Consider the following 22,167-nt stretch of genomic DNA (forward strand, 5'->3'; position numbering starts at 1 on the left):
AATAAAGCACAATGAAATGCTTTGCAAATGTTAATATTTTCTCAGTAACCTAATGAGGAAGCTTTTTAAAACGTTGTCATCATTTTCTAAGTGGGTTACAACCAAAATCAACCTTTGGTTTTGTTGATTAAACTTGATCGACTTCAGCAAAGCTGAGCAGTTTTACTGCCTTTGGAAAAAAGAGCAGAAGTGTGTGGTTGGGCTTTTTGTTTGTTTGCTTTTTTCCCTGTAAAGCTTTTGTAAAACAAAAAAGAGCCTTTCAGTCTTTGTAGGCTTTTACCTTTTTTATTCCCTCTAGACTGTATGTGACCAGGAAAATTAGAAGCTAGGAAATTGCTTTCTTGATCTCTTTTTCTTAATGGAGATTGGTGAGATTTTGTGGCATTTGTATTTTGAGTAATTGTGAGTATTAAATTATGCACAGCATGGTGTGTTTATTTGACTGTATCATGATGACCAAGATCGGTGCATTAATTAGCCCTCGGCTTGATGACAAGAAGGCAAGGTCTGTAGTGAGCCCATTCCATGCAAGTTGACTTTGGAGACAGCTCTTTGGAAAGATAATGTGTGGGTCCTGTAGGGAACTGTGGCAGTTTGAGCCACATTAGAAATCCAAAATCCAATTTTCAGGCTTCCCCCCACCCATTCCCACAATTTATCCCATCACCGGAGAGAAACTTTCAGGCCAGAGGCTTCTGTAGGGGAAGGGGGAAGTATATACATTCATTTATACAAATAAATACTATACAAACTAAAGGCAACTATATATATATTACATTTCTATCAGTGCTTTTAAGCCCCTCCCTTTAACTTTAGTCCAGGACAAGCTTTTTCAGGCTGGGAAGTAACCAGTCTCTCCCTCATGGGAGTGTTTGGGGCCCGAACGCTCCCCCCTCACCAAGCTCCGGCTGTTTGTTGCAGTTTTTCCTCCTCACAAAGTCCAAGAAGATAGCTTTGAGTCCTTTCTCCTCGGTCTGCTGTGTGATCTCTCTCTCTCAGTCTCATACCTCGGTTCGAAGGCTGCTGTTATGTAGCTTATCAATGGACACGTCCTGGAATGTCGATTCCTCCTCCGGGTTTTGGGCTGTCCTGCGTTGAAATCACGGCAGAGACATCCTCCGGGCCTCTCTCTGCTCCGTCTCCGATTTCACCTGGGATTCTTCTCCCAAGCGCCGAGCTGTTTTATTATCAGCCCGTCCACTTGGCTCTGCTTCAATGCTGAGCCTCGCATCCACTCCCACTGAACAGCGAGAGGGAAAACCAGCCCTGCTCTGCAGCCTGGCTGCAAAGGTGGGGGGGAGGAGAAGAGGGCCTGGCCGCAGGGCCTGCCTCTCTGTCTCCCACTTACCAGTTGTTTGTGAGTCCGGTCCCTCACAAACACTCACTTCAGTGCTGCCTCCAACTCTGGCCTAGGCAGAGCTGGGGGGGCCACAGGGCTCCCCTTCCCCCCCGAAGGGGGAAAGAAGGAGCCCAGCCACCCCCTGACCTCCTACACCTACACGCAGCAGACACCAACAGCAAAACTGCCAGCAGCTTCTGGTGCTGTGATATATGATTTTGAGCAGAAGTGAACACCATGGACAGTGACTGGCTCCCCAGGGAACACTGCCCGGGCACCCAATCACCTCTGAGCCCCCGAACTCTCAGGGGGGCCAATTTCAAACTATGACAGGAACAAACTCCAGATCACCTTAATTGCTCTTCTTAATGTACATTTTGCAGGAATGAAGGACATCTGCATGAGTTTTATTGATGTATTGCACACAGGTCCTCTCCTCCATAGCCTGCTCTGGAGCTCTGTGTTCAGATAGTACAGGGTCTTTGTTTTTACCTTCAGAACTGATCTGCCATATCACCTCCTGCTATTTTAATTTTAATTTCTATTTTAATGATTTTTATTTTATTTCTCTAAAATGAAATACCTTTTTCTTTTTCTATTTCTATCAGTTCGATCTTTTACTGCAATTTGTCCCTTGCTCATACTCACCGAATCTTTATTTTACTGTTTAAAAGAAAAATATCAGGTTTTAATCACTTTAGGTCATCTTATTACTGTTTTGCACCAACTGGCAATTGAAGTTTATCTGCAAAGTTTTTTATCACCTGCAAATGTCATCTGTGGACCTCATGAACATACTCAGCCCTGCTTCTCTTTCTGAATAGTGTCAGAACTAATTTCAGTCTTTACAGCATCCCACTAATCAAGACTTGCAGTCCATTGCAGTTTATCACTTTAACTTCTGGGAACAGCAATCTAAATTGATACAACACCTTCCACTTGGAGAGTTTCCCAGCCCTTGAAATGCTCATCTTTTTATCTATTTATTTATTTTTATTTTCTTCTTTAGGCTTTTCCATATTTTTATTATGATTACTCATTGGGTTTCAGGTCACATTGTAGTGTTCCTGTCCCAGCCAATTTGAGTTGATTTTGTAGAGTAACAGTCTTGAGAGAGAGAGATTTTTATCAAATATTTTACTGTTATTCAGGTAGTACATCTGTTGCTTTACCCTTCATCTGATCCTTTCAAAACTACAATAAAGCTGGTGCTTTTGACTGACGAGACTTACTTGTGCAATTCCCCAGGCTGCTTATTTTCCATGATTCCAGTTTTCTCCCTGGTACAGTGACTTCCATTTCTTGTCACCTATTTATTCATTATTGTATTTTATAGAGTCATAGTATGGCCTGGGTTGGGAGGGACCTTAAAGATCATCCTGTTCCAACACATCTGCCATGAGCAGGGACACCTTCCACTAGCCCAGGTGGCTCCAAGCCCTGTCCAACCTGGCCTTGGACACTTCCAGGGATGGGGCAGCCACAGCTTCTCTGGGCAGCCTGTGCCAGGGCCTCCCCACCCTCACAGCCAAGACTTTCTTCCAGTATCCCATCTAAGCCTTCTCTCTGTCCGTTTGAAGCCGTTCCCCCTTGTCCTGTCACTCCAGGCCCTTGTGAATATTGTCTCTCCCATCTTTCCTGTCAGCTTCTTCAGGTCCTGGAAGGCCACAATGAGGTCACCCCAAAGCTTCTCCTTTCCAGGCTGAACAATCCCAGCTCTCCCAGCCTTTCCTCCCAGCAGAGCTGCTCCAGCCCTCTGATCATCTTTGTGGCCTCCTCTGGACTCTCTCCAGCAGCTCCATGTCCATCCTGTGCTGTTCCCCAGGGCTGGAGCAGCTCTGCAGGGGGGTCTCACCTGAGGGGCAGAGGGGCAGAATCCCCCCTGCCCTGCTGCCCACGCTGGGGGATCAGCCCAGGGCATGGGGGGTTTCTGGGCTGGTTCATGTCCAACCTCTCCCCCACCAGCACCCCCAGGTCCTTCTCCCAGGGCTGCTCCATCTGTTCATCCCCAGCCTGGGTTGATCCCTGACCCCAGAGCAGCACCAGCACTTGGTCTTGTTAAACCTGGTGAGGTTCCCATGGGCCACTGCCCGATTTCTCCGTGGATGAAAATTACTGTTTCACAATAATTAATGCCTGGATTGCATTTGCCACTTTACTGATGATTGTTTCCTCTGAACAGCACTGCTCAAATGCTCTGATTTCTCAAATTTGAGCAGTGCTGTTTAGAGGAAACTATTGCAGAGTCATTGTCCCAGTATTCTCATAGTCCACGAGCCTTGCCTGGTCCGGGCTGAATGTGTATTGTTTCTGTGACTTTTACTTCAGTAATTATTTTTATAAATCTGTGCTTTTTAGCTGCTTAAGTTTCTTATTTATTGTTGAGAAGGCTTTAAACCATAATAGTAATTTGTTTCAGTCCATTGATTTGCAGCCTCTACCAGCATACACTGTTAACTGGATGCACCAGTTGATGTTTTTGTAAGTGTTAAAGTGCTTCTTTTTCCTCTCCTCTTTGTGATTCGGGCACACTGAGAGCAGATCCAGCACTGAGCAAACCTGCTTGGTGATGCTGCACCAGAGCTTTTTAATATCCGGATGTGGCTTCAAACCACAGCATGAGATATGCACATCCCATTCCTGTGGTGTCACAGGGAATGTTGATAACCCCCACCAGGCATTTCTGATTTTATACTTTATTTAAGGCGCTACCAGGAGTCCTGAGTTCAGTGATATGAGCTCCTGATAAAGGTTTCGAAATATCAGAGAATCCACGTTTTCTTTTGATCAGGTGTGCCGTGTATTTTTTCTCTGAGGACTCGGCTGCTGCTGGTAGGAAGCTGCAGCAAAAGAAATGTCCATGGGAGTTTTCCAGCAGTGCTCTGACAAGGCTCTGCACCTTCACACTGCCCACTCTGAGGGCAGAGCTCTCTGCTTCTTGTTGGCCTGCATTTGGGAACGCACTTCAGTGAAAAAAATCTCAAGAGCAAAACCTACAGTGGTGCCTCTATTCTTGCACTTTTAAAATTCCACGTTCTTAGCTCTTGATGTTAACTGTTTCCTGAGGTTTTTATTCCCTGTGACCTCTCTGTATGCTCAGGAAGGACTCTGAAAGAGTGTGGTCTGTTGAGAAACACACAAAGAGAGAAAAACAAACCCAAGTGTTTTGTGAAAATATGATGGGGAAACGTATCATTAATATTAAAGCTCCTTAAGAGCTGAGTGTGAGTGAGGAGCGGGCAGGTTGTGTTTTGTTGCTGTGCCCCCCTGGCTGGAGCTCTGGGGGTCGGAGTGGGTGACCTCGACCCCAGTCCTGAGGGATGTCAGGTGCTGCTTTGTCTTGCAGGGACAATGTGACACAGTGGATCAGGCACTGTGTGCATGGGGGGATTCTGTGAGTCCTTGTGTCAAGTTCACTTAATTTCTTTGTGGTTTAGCTTTCCTTTCAAGTTGTAAAATGGGAATATTATCATCCCCTTCTTAAAGCTGTTTGGGTCATCTGATGCTGATGTAAACACCAGTACTGCTTTCTCTCATTCTAATACCCATTAATATGGGAGCTGTGGGACGTACTGCACACATTCCAGAGCTTTAATGCTGTAGTGCTTTTATGTGTGGGGCATAAAATCTTGCTCGTTTTTCCCCCAGAGCTGGTGTTTTTTCCAAAGTAGAAGAGGAACATCTGCTATTGACAGATTAAGTGTGTAAGTTTGTTAAGAAGCATGAATTGAGACCAGTGTTTGAGTGGAACACTCATTATATAGTGACCCAGAAATTATACTTCTTAACCACTACAATTCTTTTTGTGCTCTTTTTTTTTGGAAGAGTGCTTTCTAATGAGTATTTGTCAGCAGTCTTATGCTACAAGAAATCTTTCAGGGATTTCAGTGTATAAACATTTCCTTAGTTACAGTTCTTTCTGTCTCCAAGGAAGAATTTTATTTGCAGAGAGAAATAAAGGAAAGGTTACAAACTGCAAATTTTCTGTGGTTTTGTTGGATAGCTCTTGATAGTATCTCTTAAATGTCTAATTGAGGCACTGCCTCTCGAGGTAGAATTTACAGAAAACCTAAAGAACTTTTCATCTTTTGGGAATGCCTGTGGTGGGAATAGCTGAGCAGGAGCAGTGAGACTGTATGTTTGAAGGAGATGAAATAGGTAGGTCAGTGCTTGGCTTTTACGAGGAATAACTGTGAGATTCTCCTCAATACTTTATTTCTGATTTCCCAAGTCCAACAGCCTCGGAGTTATTCTGCTTCTGCATGATCTGTGTGTAGCACTGGGAAGTCCAGGGTCACATACCCAGCAGCCTGTGTCCAGCCTCGTGCCTGTAACTGCTGGTCAGTCCCTTGGCTAGGTGGGGCTTCAGTTACAGCCCTGGTTATGTTTTCCAGTCAAATCAGCTCAAGTTGTCATCTTCAACTTGATTTTTTTTTTTAAAGTCCATTATTTTCTCAAAATCCATCTTACTTTGGACTGTATTAAAAGGAGCAAGGAGTCTGAATTTACATGTGTGTGGGTAGACCTGTCTTTCAAAGATTGTAACAGTAATCTAGAGAAATAAGGAAAGGGAGTAGCACTAAGGTAATCAAAACAGTGCTGAAGGCAGTCTGTGATACCAGCAAGCCCATTAGTACTGTTTTGTTTTAAATCTACCTTGATGCCTTTTGTTCTTTTTTGAGATAGTGAAATCCCTTTGGATTTGGCATTTTTTTGGGACAAGGTCAGGAACATCTGCTGGTATCTTGCAAAGTGTGCTGTGTTGTTCTCCCTAGCAGTTCTCTACACCCTCTTGTTGGGTTAGTGCTTTGCCATCTGTTAACTTGATGATGTTGTAATGAGGAGGGAGTTTATTGGTGAATCTCTGACAGCATTAAAACATTGCTTTTGTATCCCTTTTCTTCTTTCATCTCTACACTTGGTGATGTATTTCTATTCATCTGCTCCCAATTTTGCCCAGGTTGTTATTCTGTGTTTGCAATCTCTCTGGAATGTGTACTCTGCTTTCAGCTCATTCTAGCAAGGCCTGAGAAATGAGTTTTTGACTATGTAGAACTTCAATTGCCAAAGAGCACGCTTGTCCAATTTACTCCTTGTGCATGTGCTTTCCCTCATGTAAGTGAGGAAAAATGTGATGTAACTCATGCAGTGACTTGCTAGCAGGGTGTGCCTGCTGCAGTGCCACGTACAGGCACTGTGTGCAGGGTGATGTGGGCACTTAATTTGCTCAAGACAAAGTTAGTTTGCTGTAAAGTGGTGTTTTATATCTGTTAACTCTGAATGTGAAAGTCAGGCTTGAGTGGAGGAACCAATACTGTTGTTTCCCTGTAGAGCAGGAAGGTTTACTGTGAAGTTCACTGGTTTTATCTTTTCTGTCTCACTGCATCAAGAATCTTCCTCTCCTGATTTTGTGAGACAAGCTTGGACAGTTTTTCATGTATTTTGGGCAATAATATTTGCAGGACCTTTTAGGAGAAAATTGTACCCTGAACATTATTGTGTAGAAACTGTCTCACTCTAGACTTTGTCATGGTTAGAGTCTGACATTGGTCTATTCTTTTATTGTTCCAACTCTGTTAATTCTTACTTTTAATTACTTCTTGTGAGAACATCACTCTCAGGTAACTACCAGGAGCTGTGGATCCAAAAGACAGTAAGACTTGTGGATCAAGGCTTGTGTATCTTAATTGCAGGAGATAGTCTTTAGCATGGCATGTTGCTTTTTGTCAGTACTTGTTGTCTTCCTTCCTGACATACCAGGAGTTCCTCAAAATGGTTGTTCACTTTTATTTCAGGATTCATACTGATCCTTTTAAAAAAATACATTAAATTAATTCTGATTTTTTTTTTTTTTTAGCTAAGGCCACATACAGTGCTTAGAAATTGTAGGTAATTCGCATTATTTGGCCCTAATATAAGTTCACTGATAGCATGTATGGTCAACCAGCCTGGAATATTGCTTTGTTCTCTGTGCTGTGTGGTATTAACTGAGCATTTCATCTTGCAGAACAGTTACCTCATGTTGGTGCTTATGTTAGGCTACACGTACTGCTTTCTTTTATATGTAACAGTGGAGTAAGACATCCTTCTTCCAGAATAGCTTCAAAACACAAACAAGGCCAGATGTGAGGACTTAAGGAGTTCTATGAAACCGTTCAAATCTTAACATTAAAGGTGTGTAATTTGTCTAATTTTTGTAATGAACATACCATTTAGATTTTTTTTTTCCCCAACAGGAATAATTTTACATTTAAGGCTGTGCAGTAAGATACGTAATCTTGAATTAGGAACTCCAGCTGAAATGCTGAAGAAAGCTAAATTGGACTACTTCAGGAAAAGCTGGATTTCATTTTAGAACTGATCCAGTGTAAAAGCTAAAAAGAATGAAAATCTGTCCTAGAAGCATTAAAAAATGGAAATACAAAGCAACCAGTAGGAAAAAGTTGGTATATATATTGAAGTTTGGAAGAACATTTAGATGCAAATGAAAGCATATCCCTATGAATGTATATCAGCAATTAGGCTGCAAATATATTAGCAGTTGGCTTAGATGTGTTTCTTTCAGAAATCAGCTGTTATAAATTCTGTTCACAGTTTTTCTTTGGCATTTGTGATTTAGATCCATCTCATTTTTACCTCTCTTCTGAATGTAGTTCTGAAAACTAGAACACTCTTTTATCATGTTGGTATTACAAGGCTATTGCTCCAGAGTCCTTTAGAATATAAAGAAATGGTTCTTCATGGAATTCTTGCAGTAATGTCAAATTTGTACAAATCTCCTAAGATTTGTGTTATGAATTTTTGTGCAGTGTAATGAACAACAGGTTTAAAATTATTTTAGACAATGAGACCGAGTTTTTATTTAGTTTAAAGTGGAACCACAACATGGTTGATAAAATACTGCAAAGAAATTGAGATTTGAATTTTGTCCAGCTATATAAAAGCTTCAAAATATATTTCTTGTTGTATTTATAGATAGGCTGTCAGAACTGTTCATCTTACTGATGGATAAAGAGAGTATTGCATTCCTCTCTGAGGATCACATCAAAGTGGAACCAGTCATAATGCTGTGGTCTGGCAAAATCTGCACTGGTGGGATTTGGTTGTGGTTGGGTGAAGCATCTTGGTTTTTAAACATGCCATCATGTACCACTGTGAATTTAGTTCATCCAAATGGACAAGTTTATTCTAAACTTGGAAGTTTTCTCTAAGGAGGCTGACTGACTGGGATTTCTGATTAGTAGTTTTAAAGCTATGTTCCCTTACTCTTTTGCTAGGGGTTTTTGTGTTGGATTAATGTGTTTAAGGGAAATGAAGTACAGCTAACGTGAGGTATTACTTTACTGCCTGACTTAACATTTCACACTGTATTTTTACACTGAAAATATTGCTCCTTTACTTCTTTTTCCCCATTGCTACCTCAGTAGAATTTTGTTTAAAATGAGATTGTCACTTGATATCTTTGAAGGATGAATCTTTAATATTTGGTACTTTAATAAAACCGTAACTGTTAAAACAAGACAGTGCACCAGAATTCAGATCTTCTCCTTAAAATGTGGCTTCACATCTTTAGGCCATTTTCAGCATTTCCCGATCTCCATGAAAATCTTGAGAGTAAGACAGCAAGCAGGTGAACCAGAGGGGGTAGAAAAACTTGGAAGACAGAAGAGTTCCATGGGAGACATCAGAAAAATGTAAATAGCTCTGATGTTTAAGCCAACATAACACAAGCTTTTTCACTGGAAATTGTGATGAATTGTAAGTGATAGACTGGAGTCAGTCTCTTGTTTAAGGGGCCCTTTGTGGCTGAAAGTGAGAAAAACGAGGACTTTGTAAATAAATAGCAGTGCTGGACTCTTATGTTTTCTTTCTAATGGCCATAAACGCTGAGATGCCACATTTTTGCCTGGAGGGTTGGGCATTCATACTTGGGCACAATGCTGTCCCAGGAGTTTGGAGCTGCTTATTTCCATTCTAAGATAAAATGATGACTCCTGCCGTTCTGGAAGCTAACTATTGCCATTTCGAACTAACACTGGTATTTGCTTGGCTGGAGTTACAAAACTACAGGAAAGGATATTGAGCCTTTTTGGGGCTGAAGTGCATTATTGTCTGTGGGTTTTTGTCAACTTATGTAATCAGGGAATCTCAACAATTTTGCACATCCCCCACCCCTGCCCGAAGCTTGTAAAAATTAGGTCATTGCTTCTGTTCACATCTGTTTACAAAAGGGTTGGTGTTTATTTTTTGATAGGTAAGGAGACATGATTCAAAAATATCTGGGATATCTTCCACTTGGGTAATCCTTCTAATTAATTTATGACTTGCTGTGGGGTTTTTTGTGTGTAGTCTCTGCAGTGATTAATCAGAATTCTGAAACTGGCAGCCCATAACAGCGTTACAAAAGACAAAGCCAAACCTAAAAATTGTGACCAATTAACTTCCCCTGGCTTCCTGAGAGTCATTTGTAGAGAGAAGTACTCCTCATGTCTGGGAAGTATCAGATGTACTTGAAATTATCATAACTGAATGTAACTTCTGATTTTTATGATGCCAGTGAGCATTTTGTGGAAGGTACCCTGTGACAATGACAATCAGTGCTAGACTTTAGCCTGTTTTGCATTTAAATTGGATACAAATGGGTACTAAGTCCTGTATCTGCTAAGGAACCCTGTGCTGGTACTTTTTTACAGTAACTACCGTGTTGTGCATAATTATCTTTCATTGAGCCTCACTAAACTGGGGAAAAAATTGAAGAGACTGGAGAGATTGTGTAAAAGTTCCACTGAGGATCACAGAATCGTAGAATGGCTTGGGTTGGGAGGGGCCGTAAAGCTCATCCCATTCCAACCTCCCTGCCATGGGCAGGGACACCTTCCACTATCCCAGGTTGCTCAGAGATCCATTCAGTCTGGCCTTGGACACTTCCAGGGATGGGGCAGCCACAGCTTCTCTGGGCAACCTGTGCCAGGGCCTCCCCACCCTCACAAAGAATTTCTTCCTAATATCCCATCTAACCCTGCCCTCTGTCAGTGGGAAGCCATTCCCCTTGTCCTGTCACTCCAGGCCCTTGTCAAGAGTCCCTCTCCATCTTTCTTGAAGGCTCCATTGAAGTACTGGAAGGCCAAAGTCCTCCCTGTGCTGGGGACCCCAGAGCTGGAGGCAGCACTGCAGGTGGGGTCTCACCTGAGCAGAGGAGAAGGGCAGAATCACCTCCCTTGCTCCTCTTTCTCCCTGAGCTTTTGGTTTGTTTTTCTCCATGTGACAGCACAGAATTTTTCAACTCCAACGTAGACTCCCACAGGCACTTTTCCCTTGCACCTGTGTGGTTCTGCAGTAGGGTTGGGCTTAGCAGAAATCTTCCCAGTGGGAGAGGCAGCTCCGTCACTGGAGCGTGGTGGCTCCCGTGGGATGGTAGTTTGTGGGAAGTGTACATGAATTTATTTTACCATCTAGTTGGAGGTGCTAAATGGCTGTATAAAAAAAGTGAGGCAGAGCTGTGAGTGCTTCAGAGAGGAGCTGAGAAGTCTGGCTCTCTACGTGCTAAAAGTCTTGCCAACTTCTGAGTGAGATAGGAAGGAGAAGACGAGCAGGGAGGTGCACATCTGGGAATTGTGGCAGCTTGTCATTAGGTGTGATGGAGTTGAAAGTATCTAGAAGATGCCCTAGTTTAATAACTGAGAGGAGGGAGGATTGTGGGAAGCTGCTGTTTTCTTTCTCTCAAAGTAGAGAAAAATTCCTTAGCCTTGAAAGAATGATGAGCTACTTTTGTTCCTCAAAAGAGTCGTAGTGTACATAAAAAGAGATGTTGGAGGGATTAAAGCTGTAATAGAATCAATAATGGATTAATATTAACCATAACCCAAGAATTAAATTAGCAGAAGTGTGCTGCAGGCCACACAATTATAGGAGGCAACTAGCAACAACAACAACAAAGAAAGAAGTTGAAAAACAGCTTGTGAAAATACAGAAGTTTTCTTACTGCAGTGATGGAAAATAAGACCTATTCTTACTTTAACTGCATTAAATGAAGTGAATAAAATCCAGCACATTTGTGCATATACTTTTAGGAAATATTTACTTTACAATGAGCAGTTCTGTGATTCAAACAATGCAGCTAATTATAAAAAGGTGCTTTGGAGGTATTGCTCTAAAGAGCATACATTACCATTAATTACTGTTGGCCATACTTTAGCTGATTTTACAGTTGGGATTCTTCTGCTACCATATGAATTGATTGGGACTGTAAAAGAGAACAAAAACGGAAAGTGCCAAATCTGTTCATCATGTTTCTGGAATATTAAAGTACTTCAGTCTCTGAGGAATGAAGGAGGGCAAAAGGAGATGCCTGTAGGAGAAACAGAGTATGCAACAGTTGGAGGTAAGGGAACAATAATATACAGAGTATATAAAGATAAGAGGATATAGTGATTTTGTAAATTATATATGAAATCAGCCAGGGAGAAAAGATAAATGATAATTGCTTTGAAATCTCCATCAGTGATGGGAAGAGTCCACAAAAGGAGCATTGCAAAAGGGAACATGTAATGAGATATTTTTGTGTTACCTTTGAGTAGTACTTTCACAGATTAATACATTTTTACAAATCTGTGATTTACTGCTTTAGAACACCATAAAGGTTTTCATGTTGTTGTTCATGTCACAGCCCAGTACTGTTCTGGAGCATAAAGGAATATGAATGATAAATAAGCACACAAGACTGAAAAAACAGACGTAAGCCAGTGCTCCAAGCAGCTGGCAGTGCTGGCAGCTACAGCACAGCCCTTGGTGTGCAGCACCTCGTGCCTGGGGGTGGAGCACCTCCTGAGGGTGCTGAGCTGTCTGTCCCACCACTTCTGCTGGTCCTCACTGCAAGGGTTAGAATGTTCTGTGGCCTCCAGCCTCGTGTATTTTTTCCCCAATTGGTCCTGTGCTCTTGTCTCGTGTTTACCCCCCTGAAGGTTCTGTCCTGTGCATACCTCTTGCTCTCCTGCTGTCTCCCAGGAAGCAAAATGCACAGGACCCTCCAAACTCTGGCTCTTCCAGCCATGGTTTTTTAACTCCAGTAGCCTTTACTCTGTGGAAGGATGTAAACCGGGTGGTTTTTTTTTCTTTATATTTTTGTTTGTTTTGGTTTTGTTTGTTTTTGTTTTGGTGTTTTTTTTCCCTTTTGAGTTTACGTTTTCAGAATTACACTGATTGTATTTATTTCAGTTTTGGGGAGGTAGAGATTGTAATCAGAGACTGAAGTCTCATGAATAAGTGGCTGCTACCATCCAGTGAAGGAATGAGCAACAGTACAGCTGCTGGTATGGGAGCTGGAGGAGAGCCCTGGAGGGACTGACTGCAAGCAGATCCTTCACACTCTGCTTGCATTTAGAAAAACATCTAAATGTTGGATACTGGGAGAAAAGAGCAGAGGAGATTTAGTTTGGACGTGGACATGTAAAGTTGGACATGGACATGTAAAAGTGCCCACCCTGTTGGGTCAGAGGAGCAGGTCTCTGGTGTCCTGAGGAGCAGAGGCAGCAGAGCCCACGTCTTAATAGCCCTCAGTCTGCTCAGAGCAGTAACCAGGGCAGAAAAGGAATGTTTTGTTCATTCTGTGCATGTAAATAGGGCAGACTGGTCTTTTGCTATTTCCACATCCTTCCAGAGTTTGGTGGGTTGGAAAGTTGCATACAAATCCTTCATGAAACTGTCTTGCATAGAACAGGAAAAAAACCCTCTAATTCAGAAAAGACCATACAATCTAACTATCAAGCCTGGGCTGGATTAAAGCACACTGATTTCTGTAGCTGTGGCAACTTTCTGTGTAACCTGCTATTTTGAGAAATGGAATCAAGGATAAGATTATTAAAACATTCCTCATATCTGATGCTGTTGTTGTGGTAGTATAGAACATTATTTCTCTGTATGTGGCCTTATTAAATATAACAGCAAAGCTAAACCCAAATGTTTCCTTTTGCTGTTTTCCAAAGGATTCACCCCCCTGAATTCTTCAAGAAAAAATATGCTGTGGATGAAGCCCACTACGTGACCGAGGTGAGTTGTCTGTGTCTCCGGGTATTTTTTGCTGTGAATACAAAATCAGTAAGTGGCAATGACTTGGCTTAATTTTAGTCCTCTGCTTACTGGATGTCTCCTGACTTAGTGAGACCTTCTCTCCCTCCACCTTTACTGGAAAATGTCCTGTCTTTAAAGCACTTGTAAATTATTTTTTTTAAGGCTACCCTTAAAGTCCTTAATCCAAAGGCAGTCTCGTAAACGTGTTCTGGGCATGATGAGACCCGTCAGTCTGTGTCTTTATCCAGCAGAAATTGTCACTAAATACATTTTTTGCAATGCCTTGCAGATTTGAGGAGATTGCTGTCAAGGAGGTTGCACATCCTATCTCTGACTTGGGAGCCTACCTTTATTTTATGCCTCCAAAAAGCTGGGAGGAAAGGCTGCCTGCCTCACTCTTATTTTCTGTAGAACCACCTTATTACTTGAATAAGCAAATATACTCACATTTCTAAGTGCAAGCGTGCCTTGCTCAGTTAGGCTTGTCATTTCATTTCTGAGCAGATGTTTGTATCCTTGTGCACCTGGCCAGCTACCTTTCCTTTGGTAGGAAGGCTCAGCAGGGTGAGGGCAGTATTCCTGCCAGGCTCTGTGGGTGATTTTCATGGAGAGCAGCTTGAAGAAGACGACTCTGATCCTTCCGTTCCTGCAGAGCACTAACTGTGACTCTCCAGACCAAAAATTTTGCTCCTGTCAGCTGCGAGGAGGTTTCATTTCATTTTCATAATGAGTCCAGCTACGAAGTGAAGTTTGATCTGTATGCCAGGAGCTGGGAGTGGAGGAAGCTGTGGGGAGGTTGCTTTTTGACATGTGTGCGTTGGAGTCCTGTGGTGTGCAGGCACTCCAGTGCTCATCTCTCAGACAGGGAAAATTGCAAGTGGGAAATACGTGTTTCATTTTTAAAGATCACATTCTTTTGGGTCACCTTAGTTGTCTTGGGTCACTCTCCATCAACAAATGTCTTTATTGCATGCAGAGGTCAATGAAGCTAAGATGATCCCGGGGGAGGCAGAAAACTGGAATGCTTTATTGGACTCACAAGTTCATACTTAAAGGGTTTAGGGTTTACATATTCAACAGGGGGTTTGCATATTCATTCTATTAAAATTGGGGGGTTTCACAAGGATGACATAAGGGAAAAACCCAGGTTAACACAACTTGGGGTCTTAGGAATTACCTCATGGGAAAAACCCTGCTTTATCTTGGGGGATTTCATGGGGGGAACAGGTAACACAAAGGGAGAGATAAAACCCAAAAGGTTTTCTGCACAGGTTTGATGAGATCAGGACATGGTTTCTCCGGGCTTGGGCAGGACATTCCAAACCCATGACATCAATGGATCCTTATCTGGACTCTAGATGAAGTTTTTTTCCCAGTCTCTGTCAGCCCAAGGCTGTTGTTTAAACCTAGCAGTTTTCTTTTTCTCATATCCAAAATTTGGAATCCAACAAGTGCAGTTCTATTCTCTGCTTCCTTACTGCCTAAGAACATCATTAATGGGAAAAAAAGAGGTCTTTATGTGGACCAGCAAATAAAATTAAAAAATGAAGGCTCCTTTCCTCCTGGACTATATGTATTGAAGTGAGAAGCTGTTGGAGCTTGCAGCAAAACTGTTCAGCTCTCAAAGTTTCTTTCTGTAACTTTTGCCTGGTTTGCCAAAGAATTGGTTTGCCACCATCAGGACACCAGGGGCCTTATTTATAGGATAGATTTACATCAACAGATAACTAACCAGTGTGTGTTATCCTGATGTTCCGTGAGAGTAAGAAACAAAAAAATAAAGGGTGGAGTCGATATTTTTAAACCTCCCTGCCATGTGCTTTCTTTTGTTAATATCATTAGTGTGCTATTAAACTGGTTTAAAGTTGGTAGAACTGTGCTCTGTGGAATTATGTCAGGTGTTCATTGCCTCAGGAAATGTGGAGTTCAGTACCCACCTTTTGCAGCTGCTCTGCAAGCCCAGCTCTCTACAAGCCCAAAGATTTTGTTCTTAGTTTGTGAATGTTTGAAGGAGACTGAAGGAACCTAATAAAAGGATTAGTCAGTAAAAGGTGACTAATTTACTAAAAATAACAGTAAATGTTCATTGCTAAGCATTTAGCACATTGTAACATAATAGTATTAATGCACATGTGTTTTATATGCAGTAGTGTGTTGAGGGTACTCAGTTGTTCCATATTTCTGTGACATTGCAACTTCTTGTCTCTTATGTTGTGTCTTCCTAATGATGACAGTAGACTTAAACTTAAGTATAGTTGGTATTTATGTCTTTAAAGGACACCATCAACCTGATCACTGCATTTTTGTCTAAATATTGGTATTCTGCTGTCTCGTATTGCATGTCTCAGGTACTACAATATCTGAAAGGTATCGGGGGAACACTTTTGTCTTTGCAGCTTGTTCACTTTTTATTCAGTGAATATTGATGACATTGGTATCAATGTGATTATGAGGAAGAAAAGAAAGAAAATAACAGCAATCTAAAACTTCTTTTTAGATATCCAGTGTCTTGGCTTCCAAGAAACCTGCTGTGCTTCTCACTTTGGTAAGTCATATTCTGAAGAATAAATTTTCCTCAGTAAGGAGATCAATTTATTTAGTGTGTCTTTGCACTGTCTCTCCCTCTCTTTTCCTCCCAATCTTATGCCAAATTTGAGGCCACATGTGTATAATAATTTACTCTTCTGGTCCCTCCATGATTTCAAGATTTGTAACTTGTGGCCTCATCCAGTCTTCATTCTGTCTGCCCAAAAGCTTTATTGGCTTTCTGCTAAAACATGGCAAGCCTGTCTAACATCAGCCATGCTCGTGGTCCTGTCTACAGTGACTCCAGACTCCTTTTTCCTCTTCTGTTGCTCTATCATGTCATGAGCATCTTTGAACTTTCCTGTGAGAATCCCACAAGGATGCAGGGAATACTTTTTCCACATAGAGTGGTTTAGTAAGAACAACTTCTGGGAGGAGGGAGACAGTATGAAATGCCTGCCAAGTATTTTGAATGGTGCTTGCTTATTTCTTTGGAAGAAGGATGAATGAGTAGGGGTAAAGACTGCAAGTTCCTTCTTCCCTGTCACCTCTCTCTGTTGCTTTCCTTGTTTACAGACTTTTTGTAAACCTCTCACTACTAAGAGTATCTGTTTTATTGTCTCCAGTATATCTAAGAAATGATTTGCTGACTCTGAGCTTTCCCTTACAGCAAATGCAATGGCAGCTTCTGGATTTCTTTTCCCATGACAGTGACCAGACAGAAGTCTTAACAAAAAATCCCTTCTCAAGAAGTCTCGTGGCCTGAGATCTGAATTCTTTATCCTTTAAGGACAGAGGCCCGAAATAGTTTTTAGTCTTTCTCCCACTTATATTTGTATGCACATATATACACTTAAAGATGCCCCTGTGGCTTAATTTCATGTTCCTTAAGAGAAATGAGGGAAATGGAAGGTTTGACCATCCTGTGCTTCTTACTGTGCATTTCTGCCCATGGAGTTGTTGAGTAGTTATTGCTCTGTGAGCATCCTGTTGTAATCAGGAATTTTCACATGATTTTTGGCTGAGAGGATGGTGCTGTGGGGCTTTCACAGCTCCCACTGCCACGAAGAAGTATTCAGAGAAGGGAAGAGTGCTTCCCTTTCTGCTGGCTGAATGGAAAGCTGGTCCCCTCCTCCTGTGGTCTGATTCCAGGTACAGACCTGGAATGCTGCTCTGCAGGGTTTCCCAGGCACATGTCAGAAGTGTTCCTCTGCTGTGTAGCAGCCAAAATACTCTTGCTTATGCTGCTTGCTTGAATGGAAAGCTGTAGGGGAGCAGCAAGCAAATTTAAATAATAAGCATTGCTAAGGCAGGGCATAATAATTTATTTGACAATGAAATTACTTTAGAAGAAGCCTTGCCTGTTTTTCATTCTCCTGCCCTTTATAATCATTATAAAGGTCTCATAGCTCCCTCTCAAGACAAGGGCATTAGAAATCAAAGCTTGTCTTTTTCCTAAGCAGCACATCCTGACTGGAGTTCTGCACTGGTCTCCCGTGAAGCTGATTGTTTCTTATATTGAACTGCATTTGAACAAACAGTCTGGGGCTTGGTATTTACAGTGATTCAAGTAAACTTATGTTAAGTTTTCCTAAAGACTTACTGCAGTCAGGTTCTCCCTGTGATTTAAAGTTTAAATACCTGTGTTTGGCTCGGAATCATGGTCCTCTTTAATCTTTTTCCTCCCAGCGTGGTGTTAACACTGACAGTGGAAACATCTCCAAAGAAGCTTCGTTTGAAGGCATCAGCCAGTAAGTGACAAGGCTTCTTTATACACTAATTGTTGCATGGTTATGTTGAACTCATTTTATTTCAAATTAAATGATGTTTTTTCCTAATGACAGGATGTTCAATAGCAGATCAGATGCTGAACATTTTATTTCCTAGGAAATTTTGATACATGTTTCTAATGACTTGAAATAGAGAGGGTTTTGGGTTTCTTTTAATCTCTTTTCCATCTAAATTAACCCAGTGTTTCTCTTTTTCTGTGTTTGCTGTAACTCTTTAAAACCAAATAGACCCATCCTCATATGTACATTTCCACTTTTGGGATTGGAATATTTGATTTTCAGATTTCAGAAAAATTAATCTTTAAGAATAGCTTCTTTTCTTACTGACTTCCTTGCACAATATGAAGCTTGATATCGGGGATTCTGGTAGGTACAATCTTCTGAAAAGATGTTGCATTACAGGTGTAAAATAAAATCAGAAATTACAAAAAAATAAGATCACTTCACTGCCTAGTTGTGATCTTTTAGTGTCCCTTGATGTTGTCTTTTTACGAAGTTTGGCTACTAGTGGGCTTAAAATGCCTTCCTACCTCTGTGGTATTTTGAGAAGGCAGAAAATAAAAATACATCACAGCTTGCTCTGGGATGTGAGGATGATGGGCTCAATTTTTAATGAAATACAACTGTCTGTTCTGTTCTGATATCTGAAAATGAGATCATTTTCTGTTTTAGCTCAAATGTATGGCAAAAAAGAAACACATCCCCCCATTAAAAAGCCTGTTAAAATAAACACTGGTGCTGAGACGTGGAGGCCTTTTTTGTGGTCCTTGAGTCCCACTCACCCCGCTGTATTTTCTCCACCTCTGTCAGCAGCATGTTAATCCTGCAGTGAAGATGGTCCTGCACAGAACTTGCTGCAGGTTTGGGCACTCATTGGTGTAGTATGAAAGCCTTTCTGCTGGGATCATCTCTGTCAAGTGATCTGGAATCTGATTCCATAATAACATTGTTCTCCCCTGTACAGCATAAATGGGAACTTAATGGTTCTGTCAGGGTTTTTTGAGGACCAAGGTGCCAGGCATTTAAACATCTTTTGTGAATTAAATATAAACTATTCCATAATACATAATTCCATTAATACTTTTAATGAGCGTTTGGTGCCTGTTCTGCTGTTACAACCAGTGTGAGTTCTGTTGCTTTGACCACATAGATAGTCATCTTGTGCTCTCCAGGTACAGGTGGACTCCAAAGTCTGTGTGGAGCAATACCTCCAGTTTTATCTGAGACACCTCTGCTTGAAGTATAATCACTTATTAACTCCAGCAGTGATTCTTTATTGGAGTGATGTACAAAGGTCTGATCAGTACCAAAAACCCCTTTTTTTCCCTCTGAATTTCACTAAACACTAGAGTTTAATTAGCAAGACATTCACTAGTCAACATAAAGCTAGGAAGCCACTCCATTTAGCACTTGATTCGAGATTTTAATAGCATGTCTCCTACAACACTTAAAGGGATTAATGATGTTTAAGCACTGGCTTCTTGGTTAGCAGCAAAGATGCTGTTGGTGTGCTCCAGGAGTGCATCTCCGTTCTTTAGGGGTGATTGCCAGTTTTTTAGCAGACACTTCTCCTCTGAGACTTGGCACGTGCTCAGCCCTCTCCACCCCTAGGCACTAGGTCATTCATTTTGCTCCCTTTGACAGCTCTGGTTGGTATCTTCCCCTCCAGTGCTCATGGTATGGAAGAGCATGCATTGATTTTGTTGTTGGATCAACTCCTGTCATCTGACAGACACTGTGCCCTCAAACCACGTCTTGCTCCTGCTTTCCCTTAATCTTCCTGATGCTGCTTCTGTCTCCTTCCAGACTGTCCTGTCTCTGGTGTGCTTGGTCCATCAGGAGTCCAGAGGAGAGGAGAGCTTCCTTCTAAACTCTGCTCTCCTCAGGTTTTTGCAACAGGTTTTGTGTATAAACCAGTCCATTTTATAGGTTTTGTGTATAAACCAGTCCATTTTATATTTGTTTTCAACGCAGACCCAAACCAATTCCAGCATTCCTGCTTCTCCACCTCTCCTGTAATGAATCTTTCCTTTATAGAAACATGTATTTTGGATGTGTTGGTTGTTTCCTAGGGGATTAAACCCACAGAGTTTATAGTGAGCAGTGTGTTCCCTCAATCTGCCCTCCCTCCCTCCTGCCTGTGGCTGTTCCTTGCTGGCTCTCTCCGTCCTTGGCTCTGCTCTGGTGAAGATGCTCTTATTTTATTCCTGGGCCCCTGTTTGTTTCTGTTTTCTGGCTGCCTAGCCAAGATCTGTTTTCTTGCCAGGGCCCTTTTGTGTTCCTCCTGCTCCCATATTTGTTTTTTCTCCTAGGCTGACTTGGCCTGGCGTGGGGGTTTTTTGGTGTTTTTTTCTGGTGATGGATAATACTGGAAATAATGTATAATTTCCTGAAAAAGCTGAATCTTGCTCTCTTTGCAGGCTGTTCCTTGGCTTCTATCAAGAAGTTGTCTTTTTCTTGCCCTAATGATGTTGCTTCCCTGCCTTTTTGAACTTTTTGAACTTCTTCTGGAATGTTATTACCTAAGCTATTTGATTAATTTTTGTAGTGTAATCAATAGTCATTTGAGGCAAAATGACGCCTGTGGTCGTGGGTTATTTCTGTGCCCTGAAGATCAACCCTAAGTCATTTTTGTCGTGCTAGCAGTAGTCAATCTTATCCTGATTACAAAGCCCATAGTAGTGAATTATATCTTGGTTTTCATTAGTTCCTGTGTTGCCCTCAGACAGAGACCGGTGGGACGTGGGGAGTTGCCCCACTCAGCAGAGGGTGGTACCATGTGAGGTTCAGTGAGGGACCAGTCTGGGACAGGGGCTTAGGACAGGAGACCTGCACTGTTCACTAACCCTCTATTCCTGGGAGCTCCCCCCAGGTCAGCTTTGTTTGCAGCTGTTGGGAATCCTGCAGAAGTGACTTGCTGTCTCTTGCTGCAGGTGCCTTAATCATCTGGAGATTTCTAAAAGCAGATTTCCAAAGCAGTTCTAATGCTTTCTTTTCTAGAAATACATATTTCTGTTTTCTAGTAAAGGTCACTTCTGTGTTTGTGGGTTTCTTCCCTCATTCATAGACCCCTTTTTCAGACTGGAAAATGTGCAGGATTTTTTTAGTCTAATCATGTCAGTTATGTAGCCCTTGTAAAAATGCTTTGGGGGGACGTGACTCACCACACAGAAAATGGATTTTGAACCTGTATGGTTGAACAGTACTGTGCCATATACTTTAAAACACTGTTGAATAAATCATTACTCACTGTGTTGACAAAGGTTTTTTTCACCCTCAGAATCAGTTGATGTAAATGAGGGACAGTTTAAGCAATTGTACCTAATATTTAAAGTTTTGCAGTGAATTCCTTTCCCTCAGAACTGCACTTGTTGGGTATGACAGTGAAGACCACCTAAATGGCCTTTTTTCATACTGGTAATGAAGTCAGTCATTAGGAGAAGGCCTCTCCATGTTGAGGAGGAGAAAATTCTAACGTTGTGTTTTAGATTTTTATCACTGTAGACACACAAAGTGTACTTGTTAAACTGACAAAAAGAGGTCTCATTATACTGTGCTACTATACAGGAGGTGTAGATTTCTCAGGTTTTTTTAACTAATGAATTTGTCTTGCATGTTAAAGGACAACTGAGTACGAAATCAATTTGGACATGCCTTTAAGTGTACTATTTCTTAGTTCTGTGTTGATTAAATGGGAGCATTAATATGTTACAGATTGCAACTGTAGCAAATGTCAATTTGTTTTCTTCCTCAGGACCACATATCTCATCATCTAAGTATTGTCAATTTGCAAATTGCAGAAAAAATGTGGAATTAAATTGCTCTGCGTGATCCTCTTAACATTAGGGCAGTACATGTTTTGTAAGAGTAAGTTGTTTACTGTCTAGTGAGATCAAAACTTTGCTGGGAGGCCAAGGTAGGGTGATTTTATGTGGGGGTTTGTGCACAAATTACTTGGATTAAACACTGTCTGTGTACTTGATGGTGAAAAGCTCTTCCCCTTGAGCGTAAGCAGTAACTTTTAGGACGTGGTTTGTTTAGCTGCCTTGTGGGTAAATGTCCTGGTTCTGGTCAGGACAGGGTTAATTTTTTGCAATAGCAGGGAGGGGGCATGGCCAGGACCCCGATTTCTTCTGTACCACCTCACATCTTTGCTGGGGGCAGGGAAACTCTCCCTCTCTTGGGAGGAGAAGGAGTTCCTTCCAGTGGAGAAATGTGGAGGGTTCAGTATTTTGTCTATTGTCAGGGTTTTTCCCGTGTAAATAATTTGTTTGTTTTATACCTTTGGTTATTAATACTGCTGCTGTAACTGTTCGTTTTCTCACCTCATTGCTGTTCCCAGTAAATTGTTTTTATCTCAACCCTTGATCTTTGCCTTTTGTGCTTCCAGCTGGAGGGGGGAGCAGTGGTGTGGTTTTAGTGGGAGCACTAATTTGGGGAGCCCCA

The 22,167-nt window shown here is 41.7% G+C and overlaps 1 protein-coding gene across 3 annotated transcripts in view; it reads left to right on the forward strand.

The window, feature by feature from the left end:
* Positions 1-22,167, forward strand: part of PEPD (peptidase D) — a 139,410-nt gene that overhangs the window by 10,569 nt on the left and 106,674 nt on the right. For all 3 annotated transcript variants that reach the window (XM_017826919.1, XM_017826918.1, XM_017826917.1), the window contains 3 exons: positions 13,321-13,384; positions 15,903-15,950; positions 17,621-17,682. In XM_017826919.1, the coding sequence (XP_017682408.1) occupies positions 13,321-13,384; positions 15,903-15,950; positions 17,621-17,682 (174 nt within the window). The remainder of the gene's footprint in view (positions 1-13,320; positions 13,385-15,902; positions 15,951-17,620; positions 17,683-22,167) is intronic.

The sequence above is a fragment of the Lepidothrix coronata genome, unplaced genomic scaffold, assembly GCF_001604755.1.
Source record: "Lepidothrix coronata isolate B3197 unplaced genomic scaffold, Lepidothrix_coronata-1.0 Scaffold132, whole genome shotgun sequence".
Classification (NCBI taxonomy): Eukaryota; Metazoa; Chordata; class Aves; order Passeriformes; family Pipridae; genus Lepidothrix; species Lepidothrix coronata.